The following is an 18,723-nucleotide window of genomic DNA, read 5'->3' as shown; positions in this document are numbered from 1 at the left end:
AATATCAATGAATGATATTTTAAGTCTTTCTCCTATAAAATTTTCTGTTTGTTAAGCTTACGAATTATATTCGATAATTGGAATTATAAAACGAAATGTGTAGTGTTGACTAACCTTCATCTGAGAAAGGATCTCCAAACCATTTTCTGAAAATTGATTCCCATAATCCAAGCTCATGTTTGGTATCGTTTGGATATTCTATAAGCTCGACTTTATCTACTTTCTCGAGGATCATTTTTGGCAGCTTTGACTCAAGCTCTGTATGCAGTACTACCTAAATAAGACAACAAAAAATATGATATAAAACTATTCACACACGTGAAACTTATAAATAATTCTTCCTAACACAAATCTGTTGTAAAAATTATAAAATCATTGAGTAAACTTGCAAAGTGACATGGCAAAAGAATGACCATAATTAATAGAACTCCTGCTGAAACTGGAGAATTGGCAACGATGCTAATCAATGAAAATTCTTCTTACCTGCATTGCGAGCCTCTTCAGTTGAGCGTTTCTCCTGACAGATTCGATGTCTCCAACCGCCAAACCGATGAGCAGATTCATGAGCAGAATGGGCATCAGCACCATGAAAATGCCTAGGATGAAGAAAGCAGGAATAGGAAAGGGAAGGAAGGATTTCTCTTCGTTCAACGTGAGATAGTAGGGTTTGACGTAGGTTCCTAGGAAGTCTATCTCACCCAGCATCATGGAGAAGGTCCTTGCCAAGGACATCGGTATGGTTCTGAAGGAAAGGTGGTGACCCTGAAAGAAGGTCATTTAAAATCTAACAAACATATGTGAAAAAGGTTATCAAGGGTCAAATTATAGAGCAATTATAGAGCAAGGTTGTGAACTCCGTTTGTTTGTTGTTTTTCATCAAGTAATGCTCATCTTACACTTTTTTACCGTACTGATGAGGGCCAAAAGCCCGAAACACGTGTCTACGGTTAGCACTTTTCCTGAGGGCATATCCAATATTTTTTTCCGATCTCACAAACATTTTTCATGCCAAATGTAATCACTAAATTTTCTTCACCTGAATACGAAGTAATAATCTAAATTTTTTCAACTCTCGAAACTAAATGGAGTGCATAAATTAACCAACAACTCGAATATCTAATAAATTAGGAAATAAGTTCGATGAAGCATGTCTTGGTGAAAGTATTAATTGCATTTTCCAAGTATTATATAAATTCTCGGAAAAGGATACCTACTCGATCAATATTTAATAATGATGAGAACTTCAGGATTAACTAAACTTGGGTTATCACAAGCAAGAGGTTGGCAAATTCGAAACTGCAATGTGAATATTGATGAAACTCGAATGTTGATGAAATTCTTTAGTCTTGTCGACTATAATTCGGGCAAGCCTTCATCGATTACACAACATTTCCATAATAACGAATCCCGTTTTAAGATGAAAACCTGGAGAATAATTGCATTGTATTTCTATTATCCAAAATTGGAATAACAGAACTTTTCTGCATTCATTACAACGTAATCGAGTTTTGCGGTGTCAAAGTTGTTCAGTTCCGAAGCCAGTTCCAGACCTGAATTGGATTAGAATAATGAGTCTTCCTGAATTTCTGGAGAAAAAATTTGTCAAATCATCAAGGGACTGAAATCACTGGCGACTAGACACATATAAAAAATCAATTTTTTTTTCAAAGGATTATCTCTGTAGTATAATATAAAATTAAAAAAAAAAACAATTTTGCTCACCTTAGACAGAAGAATGTAGAACGCTAATCCAAAGGCTATGATCAATATGGAGAATACCATAAGTACTTTTATCAGCGTCTGGAGAATTTCTAGGAACATCACCACGTATATCCCTACTTGGTCGAACCTCTGCAGAAGCAGCAACAAATTGAACCAACTCAGAAAAACAACAATTGAAGCGCAAGAGAAGTGAAGATCATGAAACTCCCCTCCCAGTATCGGAAGCACCTAGATCATTCAATCTTAATGGTAGAAAAGTGCACTGACCAAACAATAATACTGCAATCTTTTATAAATAAAAATAAAAAACTTACCATGACCATAGCAGCTCCATAAAGAATCCAAGTCACCAGGTTTATCGGGTCTAGTAAGTACATCCACTTCTGTTGGTAAAACTGGATGCCTTCCTTGATGACGCCCAAACCTAGGCATCCTAGGATACCTAAGGCGCTGACGTATATCACCGTAGATATTTCAACATTTAGGAGATCATGCATACTTTGTTCAATGTCCAGTGTTTCCTGCAAAAATATATTTCGTTTGATCAGAGAATTTTATATCAACTACAGTATTTTTTGTGATGTTAAAGATTCTACGTCGAAGGAAGCAGTGATGTACTCTAATGAAGCATTTTAATCAGCTATTCTTTATTTAGGATGGACCAATACTCCTTTGAGAATTTTAGGTGCACATAATACACCAGGTGTTGATCGTATTTTCGATTGTGGAGTATTTGAATTACGATTTTACGCACATTTTTCTCGATTGAACTAAATCTTTGGACGTTAATTTGCTGTCTGACAGCTTTCAAAATTATATTTAAACTTAATGGTTCCATTTTGTTGAAAATTTGGTTAACGTGAAGAAATTCGGTAACAAAATAACCTAGAAATGAAATAGGATCTTGGAAGCAAATGGCTAAGTCTTCAAATGATTGAAATTTATTTACGCAACTCATTGGTGAATCTACCCACACAAACTAATTTGCCAACAGTTACCTACTTTTTAAGCATTTCTTGAAAGTAACAAAATTTATATAGTTGAATATAAAGATCATAAAATTGTGCAGATCAGTAAATCTTGAAGTGTGAGAAAAATAAAACTCATAGTTCTACTAATTTCTGCTACCGATGTCCACCTACCTTACGACATTTCGAACCCTTCATCTGAAACGACTAAAACAAAGCATTCATGATGAAAATATTGTGTCAATAGTTGACAAAGGTATATAAATCAATTTCGAAAACATATCTCACGTTTTGTGTGAAATTCTTGCCATCATCTCCATGCCTAGCCATCAATTGGGCAGAAAAGCAGGTGACGAAACCAAGGAAGAAGCTGTAGAAAATCACATTGACAAAATGGAAGTATTTTCCGTAGGAGTTCCATTTCATCTGTAGGTACTTTTGACTTAAGGGGTGTGCTAGAAGTTCTACTCTGCCATGAGACACCATAGCCTTAAAAAGGAGAAAATCCACATAGTAGTTCACATAGAGCTGAATTATTACATATGAGGGCCAACAACTCAAAAATGTTCTCAAAAATTTTCTGATTTTGTCAGTTTAATTGAAAACTTATGTTCATACATAAGAGATTCTATCAATTGGCTGGATATTTTGTAAGTGTGATAAGATCATATATATATATACTTTTGAGAAAGAGCAATACAAAATATTAATTTCAAACAATCAAGCATATGTGTCGATGAATCTCAGTATTAGCAGAGGAAATGTAACGGGGCATCATAAGATCATATAAATTATTAGAATACTGAATTTTACTCAATATCCCCCATTATAAAATATCCAACCTTGATTCATTGAATTTCTCAAAAAAAAAGTTGTTGTCGCACCCTCTATATGTGTCAATCGAGATACTCGTCCAGGCTTGTGTTGAATTCTATCTATCTGGACCTGAACTTTTCGAACTGAATAAGGATGCTTCCTACTATTTGAATGACTTTGTGGGATTGTTTAACTTACATTCAAAGCTGGAAGGGGTATGGGTCTGTATATATTCAAAGCCTCCCCAGTCTTGCCATCCATATCAGCGTAGAACTCTGGACATTGTAAACATTGGAAGTTGTATTTGATCTGAAAAGGACCAAGGTCGATTTAGGGTCACCCAGAGTATGAAATCTTATTTCGTCTTGGCAATGTCAATATTTGAATAAATTCGTTAGTGAAACATTGGGGTTCCTCATTCATTTTAACCAATGGTCTTACTATCCTTCCGAGAAATATGGAACTTACTCAAATATTAGTCTATTAGTTTACTAATTTTTTTTAAGAATTCTCCATTTATGCCTGTTTATGTTGGATACCAAAATGATTTTGAAGTCAAATCGAAATTTGTAAAGTGGCAGTTCAACATAGAAAGCAGTTTGGAAAGCAAAAAGAATAATGTTCTTTGTGAAATCAGAAGTGTTGGGTACACTCAGAACACATTTTTTCAACTTGAATCTAAGGAACAGTAATACTGGTGAGTATCTATGAAGGATTTAGTATATTGTAGATACTCACATAGAATGATTTGGAGTCTTTTTTGCAGTTGGCCTTTGTGATACACTTATCTTGTACGGATTCAAAAACCTTTGGCATCGAAGCTATAAGAGCCAGAGTGACACAGGGATGCTTATAAGACTTCAACAACATCACTTCTTTAGCTCTGCAAAAGAAACATATAAAATTCATCAGGGCATCTTTTCATATCCAGTTCATCAGATCATATTTTATTCAATTTGGAATGACTTGAAGACATGATCAAGTTAAACTGTTTTACTTTCATTTTCGGTGAGAGAATTTTATTATTCCTGAAATTTCTCAAATTATAAGTAAGATTCTACTAGTGAATTTTTTTGAGCGAACGTTCCCCGAACAGATTGCGCTGTCTTCCAATTTTAAGCCAGGTATGGTCAATTCAATTTAGTTCCAAGTTCTAATTCCTAGAAATTGAAATATCAATGGTAATTATCATACCTGGTTTCGTGCGTTACCATGGCGAGCGCAGCTTCTGGGTATTTGTAATAGATGGCGTAGTCTATCGCGCTGAGTTCCGTAGAATTGTGCAGCAGCCTGCAATCCATGCTCAGCAACAGGGAAATTGCATTGGGCTTGTTTTCCATAGTCGCCAAATGGAGAGCAGTGTTCTGAAAATGATGTATTCAAATTGGGGCAGCAATTAAGATTTTTTGTTCCTTTATTCCGCTGTAAATGAATTATGGTCTGCATTCTAACGCTAGGTGGGTTCCGTTTGTTCATTTTCTTGATAGAGAAAACGGAATTTCTGTGACTCAACGCCTAGGTACATGTTGTGACACAATTTGAACTGTTTTATATTGTCGTTATGCAAGGGATTTTATTCGTTTTGAATTTATTCAGAGAATGAAGTTTAAATGCTTCAGCAGAAGTTTTCGATCCAACTCAAGAAATTTAGAGAATTCTTGTTTTCAGGGTTAGTTTGACCGCGTTGGAATAAACTTGGAGATTTCACTCATTCCAGTTGTAAATTCACAGAAACAACTTCCAGGAAGTTTCATATTCTCAAATGACGCGATTGAGTTCGTTAATGGGCAAAATCGGGGTTCCGTAGATATAGCGCCGTTCGAAAGTTTTATTTTGCTGTTAAGAAGTTCAAAACTAAATTGGAGACATTTACTCTTAAAACCACCGATTTTTAAAGGGTTTTCACAAAATTCCTTCAAACAATAATCTACCTTGTGGAATGACATAATTTTTAATTTTCGAGTGAAAAAAAATTGATGATATATGTTCAATGTACAAAGCACTGATATATTTTTGAAATATACGAGAAAAAAACATACAAAATCTTTTGAAAAGAAGTAACACTATAATTTTGGAAAGAAAATAATCGATCGTTGTACAGTGCTTCGTGAAGAGGAAGAAGACAAAGTGAATGTACAACTTCGTACATCGAACAAAGTTTAGATATCGCAGGAGCGCCAGAGGGAAAATGAATGGGTACCTAATGTTTGACTGATAGCCACGTGATGGTAATCCCTCTCAATTGCAATACTACCGATTCAATCAAGATGAAAATTTGCATTTGAAAGTAAAATATTTATTTGAAGCTTTTTGCGAAATTTTTGTTGGTCATGTTGAATCATAGAAAATCTGAATTCATGTTGATCACATCATCAAAATCATAGAAATTTAAGAAGAATATTGAAAAACGAAGACCCAATAACTGGAGAACTAGAGAGATTTTGCTCTTATCTTAAAAAAAGTTATAGTAATTTCTCATCTTGACGATGTGAATTGGCCACCACATTCTAGTGATTCATTACCTCTGGATTTTTTTTGGGTTATGCGAAAAATCGTGTTTATGCCGATAATTCTCAGACTATTGACCAAAATCCATCAAGTTATTGGTGAAATTGCCGAAATTTGCCGGGAAGTCATCAAAAATTAAAAAGATCATGGGGAGGACATTTTGAAGATGTTGTATTCTACACATAATGGCACGATGCAAGCATCATTTAAAAATAAATATTTGTTCTGAATGAAAGTGTGTTTTTTTACGTTCACTTTTGGAACCACGAAATCGATGACCCTTTATAAGAGAATTTTCGAGTGCTGACATTTTGGATCAAAAGAAGAAGATGCATATTGTGACCCCAATTGACAAAGTTTCTTGAATTTATTCTCTGTCGCAAATCAAACTTCTTTGGACAAGACTATGGTTACTCTGGTTTTGATCTGTTGCTGTTCCAGTTCCGTTCAATTAATGTATATGGTTCACAGTTATCATTATCATTTTTATATTTTCTAGAGAATGCTTCTACTTCCACCGAGTGAAACACGACTGCGCAATATCATAATCTTTTTGTGTCGATCGTACGATTGAGAATTGGAAGCAGAAGAAATTTTCTTGGGTACATAGCATCACTGCTGAGCCTAGCTAATTCTCGAGTTGTTGCAAGGGGCTGTTTGTAGGCTAGAGAATTGTAATTAAAGAGAGAAGAAGAAGTAATATTTGTATAAAAAAGACCAAAGATAAAATTTATCAGCTCCTCGGGCGAAGTACTCTGAACACTCTCTTTGCACCTCTGCATGTACCAAAAAAACTCGAATTATTTCAATTTAAAAAGTCAACTCGCTCACCCCATCTTTGTCCGTCTGGTCCAGCAGATGAGAATGCACGGAGAGCAGAAGCTCCATAGTCTGAGTGAATCCGTTCATGGCCGCCAGATGCAGCGGATTTCTACCGTTGTGATCTCGGTGCAGCAGAGCCCCCCTGTTAAGCAGCAGTTGCACAATTCTGGTATGGCCGTGTTGGGAGGCTATGTGGAGGGGGGTAAGACCCTCCCCGTCGCATTCGTTTATGATGAACGTCCCCTTCTCGCTGTCCAAAAGCTGTTTGACGGTGTGGAAACGTCCGAACCTGTGAAAAAAGGGAAAGAGAGTGGATTAGAGGATTGTTTGGAGACTGCTGGGAGTGTTTTGGGGTGACAATGCGGAATCGGAGCGATCTGTATCTGTTCCCGAAATGGATCCGATGGAATGAAATTGAGATTGATTTTGTGTGATCTGGAAGAATTGTTAGGATTGGAAGTGACTATTCCTTGAAGCTATTTCAATTACTGGATATAAAATTCTACAGATTGAGTTTTGAGAATGGAACGCCTCATAGCCATTTAGATGGCTATCATTGAATAAACTCGTTCACTATGAATAATCTTTAAATGTTTGTTTTATGTAAGAAGTAAATAATGTAAATAATGTAAATATAGCTATAACTCCGAAATTATGGCATTAAGCTATAGAGAAAATTACATGAATAATATTTCGCAAGGATTTCAAAACGTAAATAACGTACAAGTTCATTCATGTTCTGGAAAAAGAAAGATCTGACCACAATGTGAATACCACATTAATATCTCATATATCACAAAATCTTTGCCTACCAAAATCTATAAAATTGTGGAGCATATTCATTTCCAAAATAATTGAAGCGTTCTATACTGGTATAATGAAGCAGTTGAAGAAGGTGTATCTAAACATTTCAATGATTCCTGAAAAAAATTGCCTGGGCTATGAGAAATACCTATAGAACACAATTTTTTTTCAATTTTCTCTGTCAGTACACTCTAATCGCATATCACTAAACAGATTTTATTGCGGTTTTAACAGTTATATTGGGGTGAAGTATCATCTAGGTTTAACGTGTTCATATGATTCAACACTTTCAGACTTGTCCTGTTCTCCCTGTCGATTATTCAAAGAATCTCTCAACTACGGCGAAACTTCTACAAGTTACAAGCGTCCAAAACTTGTACTCAAAATTAAATCTTTCGATGACCGCCAGTAAATGGTGCACTATAATACTCAATCCTCTCACAAAATGACCGTTCAGCAAATATATTTTTCTGAAAACCCACGAAAGGAGACAGGCAATCCCATTTCTTGTCATTTTATCCCTATCAGATCTGGATGAAGGAGTTTATAACTCGAAAATTTCATACAGTAGGTTAGGTTTAGTGAGTAGCTAATGTGAGTCCCACACTGTTCCACCTTTCTTAAGGTAGTTAGTCGCCAGCTTAACAAAAAAAAAAAAATACTTGGACTGTTATTTTCTCTTCATTTTCTGCTGAACTCTGACAATTCGGCTAATAACATAATGGACCATTTCACGGGACATTCCATTAAGCCAAACCATTCCATTAGGACAAGCCATTTTCGTCTTCGTGTAATTACATTTTTGGCTGTTGTTTCCTGTTTAAAGTTGCCATATCATTTCATCGTATTGTCTATATTTTGCGATTATTTTCGACTAACTGATGAAGAATTCGTGGTCGAATTTAATTCTGTCCGTTATAAACGAATACTTTAGCGGCAATGTCTAGTCCATAATTCCAGGTTATAGACATTTGAAATTTTATTTTCCTCTTAAGTATAAAATTTCATTCAGTTAGTATTTTTAGGTTAATAAAATGAAACCAAGAGTACTGACTAGATAACTGCTTGGTTCAAAACCAAATTAGAGATATTTCTTCCTAAAAATCACTGATTTTTATGGGGTTTTCAAATAATTTATTTCTACAATAATCTTTATTGTAGTTTTTCAATCTTTTTAATTAGCGGATGAAAATAAAATTTATTATTCGTTTTTCGCAAAAAACTTGATATAGTATTCCTACAAAGCACTGATATATTTCAAAAATATTCGTGAAAAAAATTCCACAAAAATCATTTCAGAAGAAGCAAAACTCTAATTTATTGGAAATTTAAAAAAAAAAACTCGAGAAGTACTTCTTTTCCACGAAGGTTGGAATTATTGCAATATTCCTGATTCAAACTGATCATTCTGACAATACCGCACACATTTGTTTTCTTCCTACTCTGGGAAAATATAGCAGATCACGAGAATGTTACGTCGTGGTGTTTCCTCTTGAACAGAAAATGAGATATTCAAGCTACATGCAGAAGTTTATGTATCAACATAAACTTCTGTATGTAGCTCATTGGGGACATTGATCACAATGTCCCCAAAAACAATAGCTTGGCTTAACTGAAACGATCCTAGTGTGAATAACCCCTGAAGCGATATGAAATTCAACTCGACCTGCCACAACTTACCTAGCAGCAAAGTGTAACGGACTCTCGTTGTTGTTGTTCTTCAGATTGATAACAGCCCCCAGACGTATCAGGTTTTCCAGACTCCTTATGTGTCCCTCCCTGCTGGCATAGTGCAGGGGGGCGCAGCCGGAAACGTCCTTCTCGTTAAGCAATTGCTGCAAGCTGGAGTGGGACTGGGCCTAGGGAGGATTAAAACAAACTTTAATTAACCCCAACTGGTTCAATCCCCTAGCAAACCGATAGTCGGTTCTTTCGCATCAATGTTTTTTCGTAAATGTTTTATCCGCGGATCCGATGTGGAGGACCAGGAGATATAGATAAGTCAGGTCTAGGTCATGTTTTCATTATACGCGGGGAATTTTCAATATATAGTTTTGATGCGAGTAGATTTAAGATGCAATATAACGGGTGTTTTTCTTCGAGGTATATAACTTTAAGTTGGCATTACTGTTCGAAATGGCGACCGATTTAACAGCTGTCAAGTGATTTATTCTCAGTTTGGTTTGGCAATTCATCATGAATAGACTCACGCCTGAACAATGCTTGCAAATAGTGCAATTTCATTTCGAAAATAATGGTTCTGTGCGGAATACGTATCGCGCACTACGTCCATTTTATTTTGTTTAGCGATGAAGCACACTTCTGGTTGAATGGCTACGTCAACAAACAAAACTGCCGCATTTGGAGTGAAGCTAATCCTCAAGTGTATGTCGAAACACCGTTACATCCAGAAAAACTGACTGTTTGGTGCGCTTTATGGGCTGGTGGAATCATTGGTCCGTACTTCTTCAAAAACGATGATGGCCAGAACGTTACAGTCAATGGTGATCGGTATAGAGCCATGATTACCTTTTTTTCATTCCTGAATTGAACAACCATGATGTCCAGGATCTGTGGTTCTAACAAGACGGCGCAACATGTCACACAGCTCGTGCCACAATCGATTTATTGAAAGACACGTTTGGTGACCGCCTAATTTCACGTTTTGGACCTGTGAATTGGCCTCCAAGATCTTGTGATTTAACACCGCTAGACTACCTTCTGTGTGGCTATGTAAAGTCCTTGGTCTATGCGGATAAGCCACAAACCCTGGACCAATTGGAAGACAACATTCGCCGTGTTATTGCCGATATACGGCCACAAATGTTTGGAAAAAGTCATCGAAAATTGGACGTCCAAATTGGACTACATCCGAGCCAGCCGTGGCGGTCATATGCCAGAAATCATATTTAAAATGTAATGCCACAAGATTATCTTGCGGATAAATGAAATTCATGTCAATCGAATAATCCATCGTTGTTTTATTGCAATTTAAAGTTCTATAGCTCTAAAAAACACCCTCCACAAGGTGATTCACCGCGATGGCTTATTAAATGTTTATGGAAAAAACAGCTACTTTCTTATTTCAAATGACACTCCCAGTATATCATTGCATCATTAGAAATCTTAATCGATGACAATTTCAGCAATATGCCATAAATTGGGTGAATCTCAACGTTTCATGAGTAAATAGGATTCTTATGAAAAAAATGGTGGCGTCAAGGACTCAATTTTTTTTCAATATTTCAGCAGAAAAAGTTTTTTCTGAAAACCTTTTCAATTCAAATGAACCAGAGCCTACTGAATTTTATGGTCATATGTTTATGAAACTTATTTCTCTTAATATCATCCAAGCTCTTCGTTTTTACCTCCAATTTAGGAACACTGTGTAGATATGACTATATGCATATTTATATGAATTATTCGACACCTTCAAGAGACAAGAGTGCTTTTCTACATTCTAAATACGTGTCTATTCTTCGAAGCTTCCCCGACTGTACATTTCAATTATTATTATTATTGCAACATGTATGTACTACATCTGTAAAATGAGACTAAAATATAGTAGGAGTAAATGGACAATTACAATTGTACTGCACTGAATAAAGGAACTGACACTGTATTTTTTCAAGGTTCTGGCGTTTTACCTGCTTATAGCTGTACAATTACTTTTTTCGATATTTGTTCGTAAGCACTCGTATCAGGAACTGCTGAGATTTGTTTGAAAAATAACGACTGCTAAAGACCTGAAAGCCTAAGAAGCTCTACAACTTGATCGTAGACATATAAAAGAAAATTGTTTTTATATTAGATATTACATTTATGAGGCAAATCAAAGAAAAGAAGACTCCCATAACTATTTTTTTTTTATTATGATAATAATTATGCAAGATTCAAAGCTTCGAGGAATTAAGGAAAATTTAGAGGATAGACCAAAGAACTGATGGAAAGAACAAGAACAGAATCTATACGTTAAAATGATGATGGGGGAAAAATTGGTTGATTAATTCTGAAACTAATTAGAATAGCATAATATATGATGGCTCACAGACAATTTTTAATTTCCGAAAAAATACCTTCTCGAACGGGACTCGAACCCGCCACCTCCGAATCACCATTTCAGTGCTCACACCAACTGAGCTACCGAGGAAGTTGAAAGTTCCAACCGCATATCGAGGAAACGCTTTCAACTTTCTCGGTAGCTCAGTTAGTGAGAGCACTGGACTGATGATTCGGAGGTTACGGGTTCGAATCCCGCTCGAGGAGGTACTTTTTTCAGAATTTAAAAATGTCTGCGAGCCACCATATATTATGCTTCGATAATGGGAGGTCAAAGTGCTATGTCAAGTATACCCGATGCATTCGATATGGTTTATTTTCGCAGAAAAATACAGTCTCATTGCCATTTATCCAGAGCATCACATCGTCAACTCACAACACTACATATGGACAAACTACATCAGCATCTCCAGGCTCCATCTCTACACACCAGGTAAGTGAAAACCTAAGGCACTATCGGTGTTATCGTTGCGTCTAAGCTCTAAACTATATAAGTAGGCCCGTGACCAGTCTGTGCTCCGCCGTTTTCCTACAAAATGAACAGAAACAAGGCCCCGCTTAAAATTACCTGACTTACTTCGTTCGCGAACAGCTCTAGCCTTCCTCCGTTCATAACCACTAGATGCAGGACGTTACGTCTGTTTACGTCTTTGACGTTTATATCTGCCCCTTTTTTTATGAGGGTGTGGACTGTCCGCCAACCTCCTCTGACAGCGGCCAGGAGTAGAGGTGTGCGTTTCTCTTTGTCCATGCAGTTTATGTCGGCACCTGGAAGGTTAAAATTGGGATTTTGAGGTCAAATTGGATGTTCAATTAAGGTGGCATTTTGTTGTAAATTGAGATCTGGCCCAGGAGTTTTAATTAAAGAATAAGGTGGAATCTAGGACTGAATATTGTAGTGCTGAAAATTGGGACATTAGGTGTATTGATTGTCCTTACAATATATCAAAAGTTTCGATGTTTCCCATGATGCCTCCATTCTTTTTGAGGCTATAGAATTTATGGAACCCTAGGAAACTCCAAAGTACCAATGAACTATAATATTAATTGATGTACCAAACGATAGATAAAATCAATAACTGTCACATTAATCGACTTCAGATACTTCAAGGGCACTTTCGCTGAACTTGAAGCTCTGAAATAGAGATTCACGGCTTGGTTTGATTTTCAAATTACTTGGCTTGTGCTTGACTTGATTTCAAGTCGAGCTCAAGTCAAGTAGTAGTTTTTCAATATCAAGTCGAGGCAAGTATTTATTTATCAAGTACTTGAATCATATAAAGCTACTTGATTTTTAGCAGTTTCATTGTGTAGTATCACATCACTAAAAATGGTGAAATGAGAAAGAACCTTCATTTATTAAAGTTATTTTATAAAACAACCGAAAATATCAACTTTTTTGAAAAAGAAACATCAATTGAATCACTATAAACCATAACAAAAAAAAAATAATAAAAATATAAACTGTCTTAATATTGAGAAACTTCCAGCCTTTGTTTGATTTCATAATTTTTTATCCAGGATCTGAGACACATGAGGCATCTTATAGATTTGTCGCCTTACCTATTGCGGGTTTTTGTAGCTGTAAGAGCAGCTCTGGAAAATTGTCTTTCAACAGGAGCTGAATGTGCTGGCGGTGATAAAAAATCCTTTGCCATTTTGGCCAAGTTTGAAAGATATTTCTGAAACTACTTAAATCTACCAAAAGATTTCAATAGATACTAATTAAGTAGTACTGGCGTCTGCTTCAGTCTCTCGGCGCTCGAGGAATCCCCTTATTTAGTCTAAGCGCGCCCGAGATTGCAGAAATATATGCCGTGCGACGCGAGCATATCGAGTTCAAGTAATATAAAGTAGCTTGATATCAAGTCAAGAAATAAATATCTAGAATCAAGTCAAGTCAAGCTCAAGTATGAAATTTTTCACAAGCTTGATTTCAAGTCAAGTATTTGGTTGAAATGTCAAGTTACTTGGCTTGATGAATCCCTACTCTAAAGGTCGAAATTTCACTGCTAACTTCTCAATTTTTCAAGTATATAATTTGGTTCCCAAATCCAATATTGCCAAAACTGATAAGAAGCAAAATTAACTATATGAAACTCGATATCAGTTAATACTAATTCAGTTTCCTAATGTTGGTAGTAGTGAAACTATGAAAGTTTTAAGATTGTTGTGGTGTCTTTCACTTTGAATTTCAATTAACGTAAGAATCCAATTTCGTTGGTAACCCTTCGAACATAATCGTATGAATAGCTTATTGAAGTTCCAGTAGGACCCTGAAATTTCCAACGTCTTAGACTTCCTTAAAGAAACAAAACCACTGAAGCCGACATGAGAAACTTTGGGACTATATTGTTACGAGATAAAAACCTTCAAGGGTAGTTAGTTTGCTTATCCTAAATTTCATTAACTCTGAGTTCCTAAGAGGACTGGCGGAGATGTGGTCAATTTGAGATAAGAACACATCAAACTCAAAATAATCGAAAAAAGTATAGATTAATTGACATGGAAAAATTCAAAGATTTCGAAGTAAAAAAGAGCATAATCCAAAATCGAAAAAATCAATTCAAACATTAAGTCCTCCAAGCACTGATGAAAACAAATGAATCAGGAACCATATAAATCAACCCCTTCTTAAAGTCTACTACAAACTGCATTCTCTCACCTTCATCAATCAGGAAGCCCACAATCTCAGGGTGATCGAACATCGCTGCACAATGAAGCGGAGTCATCTTCTGTACATCGCAAGACTTCAAACAAGCCATCTTCTCCTCTGGTTGTAACTTGAACATCAACTTGATGATCTCCGTTGCACCTTGAGAACAAGCTAGATGCACCGGAGTTGACAAATCCTGTTGTTGGGTCGATATCTTAGCTCCTGATTTCAAACAGAGCTCCACCGCCTTCAGATCACCTGAAAAAATTAATTTAGCCGAGTTTATTCACGATGTGGATTCCCCATGGTTCTGTTCTTACCTCCGTGAACAGCGGAATGTAGTGGAATGTTTCCTTCAGCGTCTGGTAGAGATATCATCTCGGACCTTGTGGTTCCGTTCATTTCTCCCCATTGGAGGAAGACTTCCAAGGTTTTGGAGGAAGCGTTTTTAGCTGCTTCATGTATCGGGTAGTAGCCGTTGTTACAACGGCTCTTGGGTGAAGCTCCGAACATTGATATCTGGAAGGAGATAATGTTAAATGAAGGACTTATACTCAACAGAAATGAAAACATGATTAGAGTTGAAAGTTGGTAGAATGGAAGTAAAATAGTTGAATATCACTTAATTCACTATAACTTCGAAAAAAATTCCATTATTTTAATTAACAAAGAATTTCCTCATCCATTTATAACATCTGTTTCATCCCAAGACTTATTCTGTCTTCTCGACTTTATACCGGTAAAAGGATGTTGGATTGAGCATTTCCTCACCCTCTAACAATTAAATAATTCGTCAAGTCAAAACACTTTAGGTTGATCAAAGTGGGTAATTATCGCAATCTTCGAATCATTAACTCTGAATGAGATCTAATTACATTTTTGCGTTTACTCTAAGAAAATATATTCAAGGTTATAATCGATCAGTTAACTCTTGGTCAATTACATAGAAGTATTCTGTTTTCTCGGCTATCCTTCTCATAAAACTTTTCATTTACTTGGAAGTACGCAAACTTTATTTTCAAGCGTTTGATTGAACAACCAGATTGAATGACGTATAAGAGTTGTGTGGTCTTTAATAGGCGCATGAATGAAAGACCAATTAAAAACTCCTGGCATCAAGTCAGTTTTTTGTCGATATTTTTTCAATATAAAACCCCCTCTCATTAAAACCTGCAGTATTGAAAAATTTCGAAGCTCCACCAAAGAAGCGAATTACGTTTGTTCTGATTCATTAAAAGCTTCTCTACTTCCTACTTTTCCAGGAAACATCGAACTGGAAGAAAACAATAGCTTTTCTGAACCATCACTATGAACTTTTCAAAGCACTCCTTACAGGAAATCACGTCGAAAGAAACGCAACTTTACATTGAAGAATTCATAATGATCAATACCAACCCACTCTATATGGTCGTTAAAGTGGATTGAAAATCTGTAACGATGCTCACAATCTTTTCCAACCAGTTGCTGCCATCATAATGATGCTTTTGACCTCCGTCAGATCTTACTTTCTGGCGTTTCCTCACAAGCAACATCAGAAATATTATACGAAAAAACAAACACAACTCCATCCAGGTATCATGAGAGTCTCATATAACATAAAGTGAATAAATTCCGAGCTACAACTTGATATTCAAACGACATCAAAGGGTGCTTACTCCTCCCATTATACATTCGGAGATTGTCCTCGATACACGCTAAACTTCAGAGTGACAAAATCAAAACTATGCATGCAATGAATACTGATGAGACAGCTCCAAGTCCTAGGAAAACTCCCGATGTAGAAGAAATTAGGAGTCTAATAGCTTTGAGTTCCATGACGTCACAATTACTACCGATTCTATCTGGACTATATGTCGGTTTTTTCGGTATTTTTCAATATCAAATCCTCTCTTATTGAAACCAACAGTATCAAAAAATTTCAAAGGTCCACCAAAGAACCGAATTACGTTTGTTCTGGCTCATTAAAAGCTTCTCTACTTCCTAGGAAGTATCGAACTGGAAGAAAACAATAGCTTTTCTGAACCATCACTATGAACTTTTCAAAGCACTCCTACACGGGAAATTACGTCGAAAGAAACGCAACTTTGCATTGAAGAATTCATAATGATCAATACCAACCCACTCTATATGGTCGTTAAAGTGGATTGAAAATCTGTAACGATGCTCACAATCTTTTCCAGCCAGTTGCTGCCATCATAATGATGCTTTTGACCTCCGTCAGATCTTACCTTCTATCGTTTCCTCACAAGCAACATCGGAAATATTATACGAAAAAACAAACAGAACTCCATCCAGGTATCATGAGAGTCTCATATAACATAAAGTGAATAAATTCCGAGCAAAAACTTGATATTCAAACGAGATCAAAGGGTGCTTACACTTCCCATTATACGTTCGGAGATTGTCCTCGATACACGCTAAACTTCAGAGTGACAAAATCAAAACTATGCATGCAATGAATACTGATGAGACAGCTCCAAGTCCTGGGAAAACCCCCGATGTAGAAGAAATTTGGAATAGCTTTGAACTCCACTGACGTCAGAGTTGCTACCGATTCTATCTGGACTATGTGTCCTAGATGCGTCCAGATGTGATCTCAGACCGGAGGGGTTTGAACCCCGGTAATTGGGATTTAGTGCACAAGTATCGTAAGGTTCTATAGTGCCAAATGAGCCGGAAAATTCTGTATGGAGTTATGGGTTTTCCGACCTCTTGTAAGGATGATAATGGGGGCAGAATTCCGATTATGGGGATGAAAATTATTCTACTTGGTTATGCTACTCGATTCGGAGGTGTACTCGTTAAACGCTTAGGTTAGCAGTGGCTGCTCGTCGAGGGATATGGGGATGTGAAAGGTGATGAGAACTCGAACTTTGAATTACATTGCTTTACTGTGATCATTCTTCGTCTATGTATGACTGGGATTTCTTTTGTTTGTTTCTCATTGTCTCTGATGTCGGTGATAATAAATTGTCTATATTTGTTATTTGGTTGTTGCTTCTACTTATTTTCGCAAATTTCCTAGGATTAATTCTGTTTAGGATTCAATGCTGTTCCATTGATTTGTTGGCTTCTTGGATAATGCCAATTGCCATTAAGTATTCTTGTTTGCTATTCTCGAAATGTTATACCTCTTATAGATCTTAAAATTCTCGAGTCTTGTTCATTCACTGTTTTGATTCTGCAGCTTGAGTTTTTATTGGTTTCACTATTGTTGAATACACATTCTTGTGTGTGAGATACCTACGTTTATTTTTGTACCTTCAAAGTTTCTTTTCAACGTTAGCTGACTTTCATTGCTCCCTTTCCTTTTGAGTGGTATCCGTTATGACTTTCCTTTAGTTTAAAAAATATCGATTTTCAAGTTTTCTAGTTAGTCAGTTCTTGTTCTAGTCAGGTAGGTTATATCATGAAGCGAACTGAAAACTTTGAGTTGAGGTGCTGTAAATATTAAAAATTTGATGTTTTCTTCATTCAATATGAAATGAAAATTAGACCTTATAGTTTCTTTTTCAATTGATTTTTCCAGACAGGTCGCAGAGAAATTCCTGTCATAGTTGCAGGTCTCACGTAGCCATAACTGCATTATTAAAATTTACATCAATGGAACTATCTATCCAATGACAGACAGAAACAGAATTCACAGACTGAAGTTATTCCAGACAATGACGTATGGAAATTCTAGATTTCATCCAAGGGCCGATTTATCATCTGGATGACAGCTTGGAACATGTTCCTTGTCACGTGGTTTGTTTGAAGTAGTCAAGACGATTTTGCATTTTCAGGCAGAGTTGGGTTTTGACGGGCCTAAAATAAGTCTTGCTGTATAAAAAGGATAATCGTATTCTGCAGAGTTTTTTCTTGGATTTACCATGGCTTCACCAGTCATGAATTGCCGCATTATTGCATCGGAATTTTTAAGTGGATACGAATGAAAATTTTTCTCGATTCATATTCACATTATCGTGAAATATCGTTTCAAAAGTGATCCACATCAAATCAATTCTTTTACATGTCATAATTGCATAAGTTGAAATATAAAACCTAATCAAGCCACTGAAGTGAGAGCAATATAAAGTCATGAAATGTGAGTTTAAATTGAAAATGAAAGATTCAAGGCAATATAATTCAAACTCAAGCTCTCTATTTGGGAGTAGGCAAGCTACGTTTCTTTTAAATGGAAAAATATAACTTTTTATGACATTTCAACAATTACTGTGGAATTTCGAATAAAATCTTCTTCCATAGGCAATAAAATGATGAAAACAAAACAATAGCTTTCCATCTACCAACCATACTACGGGGTTCATAAAAGTGGTGAAGTTTCTTTCTCCCTTCCTTATAAAATACAAACAAGGGGGAATAAAG

The 18,723-nt window shown here is 36.1% G+C and overlaps 1 protein-coding gene and 1 non-coding gene across 10 annotated transcripts in view; one reads left to right on the top strand and one right to left on the bottom strand.

Moving 5' to 3' along the window:
• The window catches only part of LOC123673156 (transient receptor potential cation channel subfamily A member 1), a 52,248-nt gene that overhangs the window by 3,362 nt on the left and 30,163 nt on the right, over positions 1-18,723 (bottom strand). For 5 of the 9 annotated variants that reach the window (XM_045607606.1, XM_045607605.1, XM_045607609.1 and 2 more), the window contains 14 exons: positions 14,676-14,874; positions 14,365-14,613; positions 12,268-12,467; positions 9,321-9,499; positions 6,846-7,125; positions 4,701-4,870; positions 4,245-4,389; positions 3,705-3,815; positions 2,979-3,179; positions 2,865-2,897; positions 2,037-2,243; positions 1,723-1,950; positions 484-762; positions 115-274 (listed from right to left, as the gene is read on the bottom strand). In XM_045607606.1, the coding sequence (XP_045463562.1) occupies positions 115-274; positions 484-762; positions 1,723-1,950; positions 2,037-2,243; positions 2,865-2,897; positions 2,979-3,179; positions 3,705-3,815; positions 4,245-4,389; positions 4,701-4,870; positions 6,846-7,125; positions 9,321-9,499; positions 12,268-12,467; positions 14,365-14,613; positions 14,676-14,874 (2,641 nt within the window). The remainder of the gene's footprint in view (positions 1-114; positions 275-483; positions 763-1,722; positions 1,951-2,036; positions 2,244-2,864; positions 2,898-2,978; positions 3,180-3,704; positions 3,816-4,244; positions 4,390-4,700; positions 4,871-6,845; positions 7,126-9,320; positions 9,500-12,267; positions 12,468-14,364; positions 14,614-14,675; positions 14,875-18,723) is intronic. The other 4 variants (XM_045607608.1, XM_045607610.1, XM_045607607.1 and 1 more) reach the window with 3 other exon arrangements.
• On the top strand, positions 11,833-11,906 carry Trnai-gau. Its single transcript has one exon. It is a non-coding gene; the product is annotated as a tRNA-Ile (tRNA).

The sequence above is a fragment of the Harmonia axyridis genome, chromosome 2, assembly GCF_914767665.1.
Source record: "Harmonia axyridis chromosome 2, icHarAxyr1.1, whole genome shotgun sequence".
Taxonomy (NCBI): Eukaryota; Metazoa; Arthropoda; class Insecta; order Coleoptera; family Coccinellidae; genus Harmonia; species Harmonia axyridis.
This window is presented reverse-complemented; position numbering and strand designations above follow the sequence as displayed.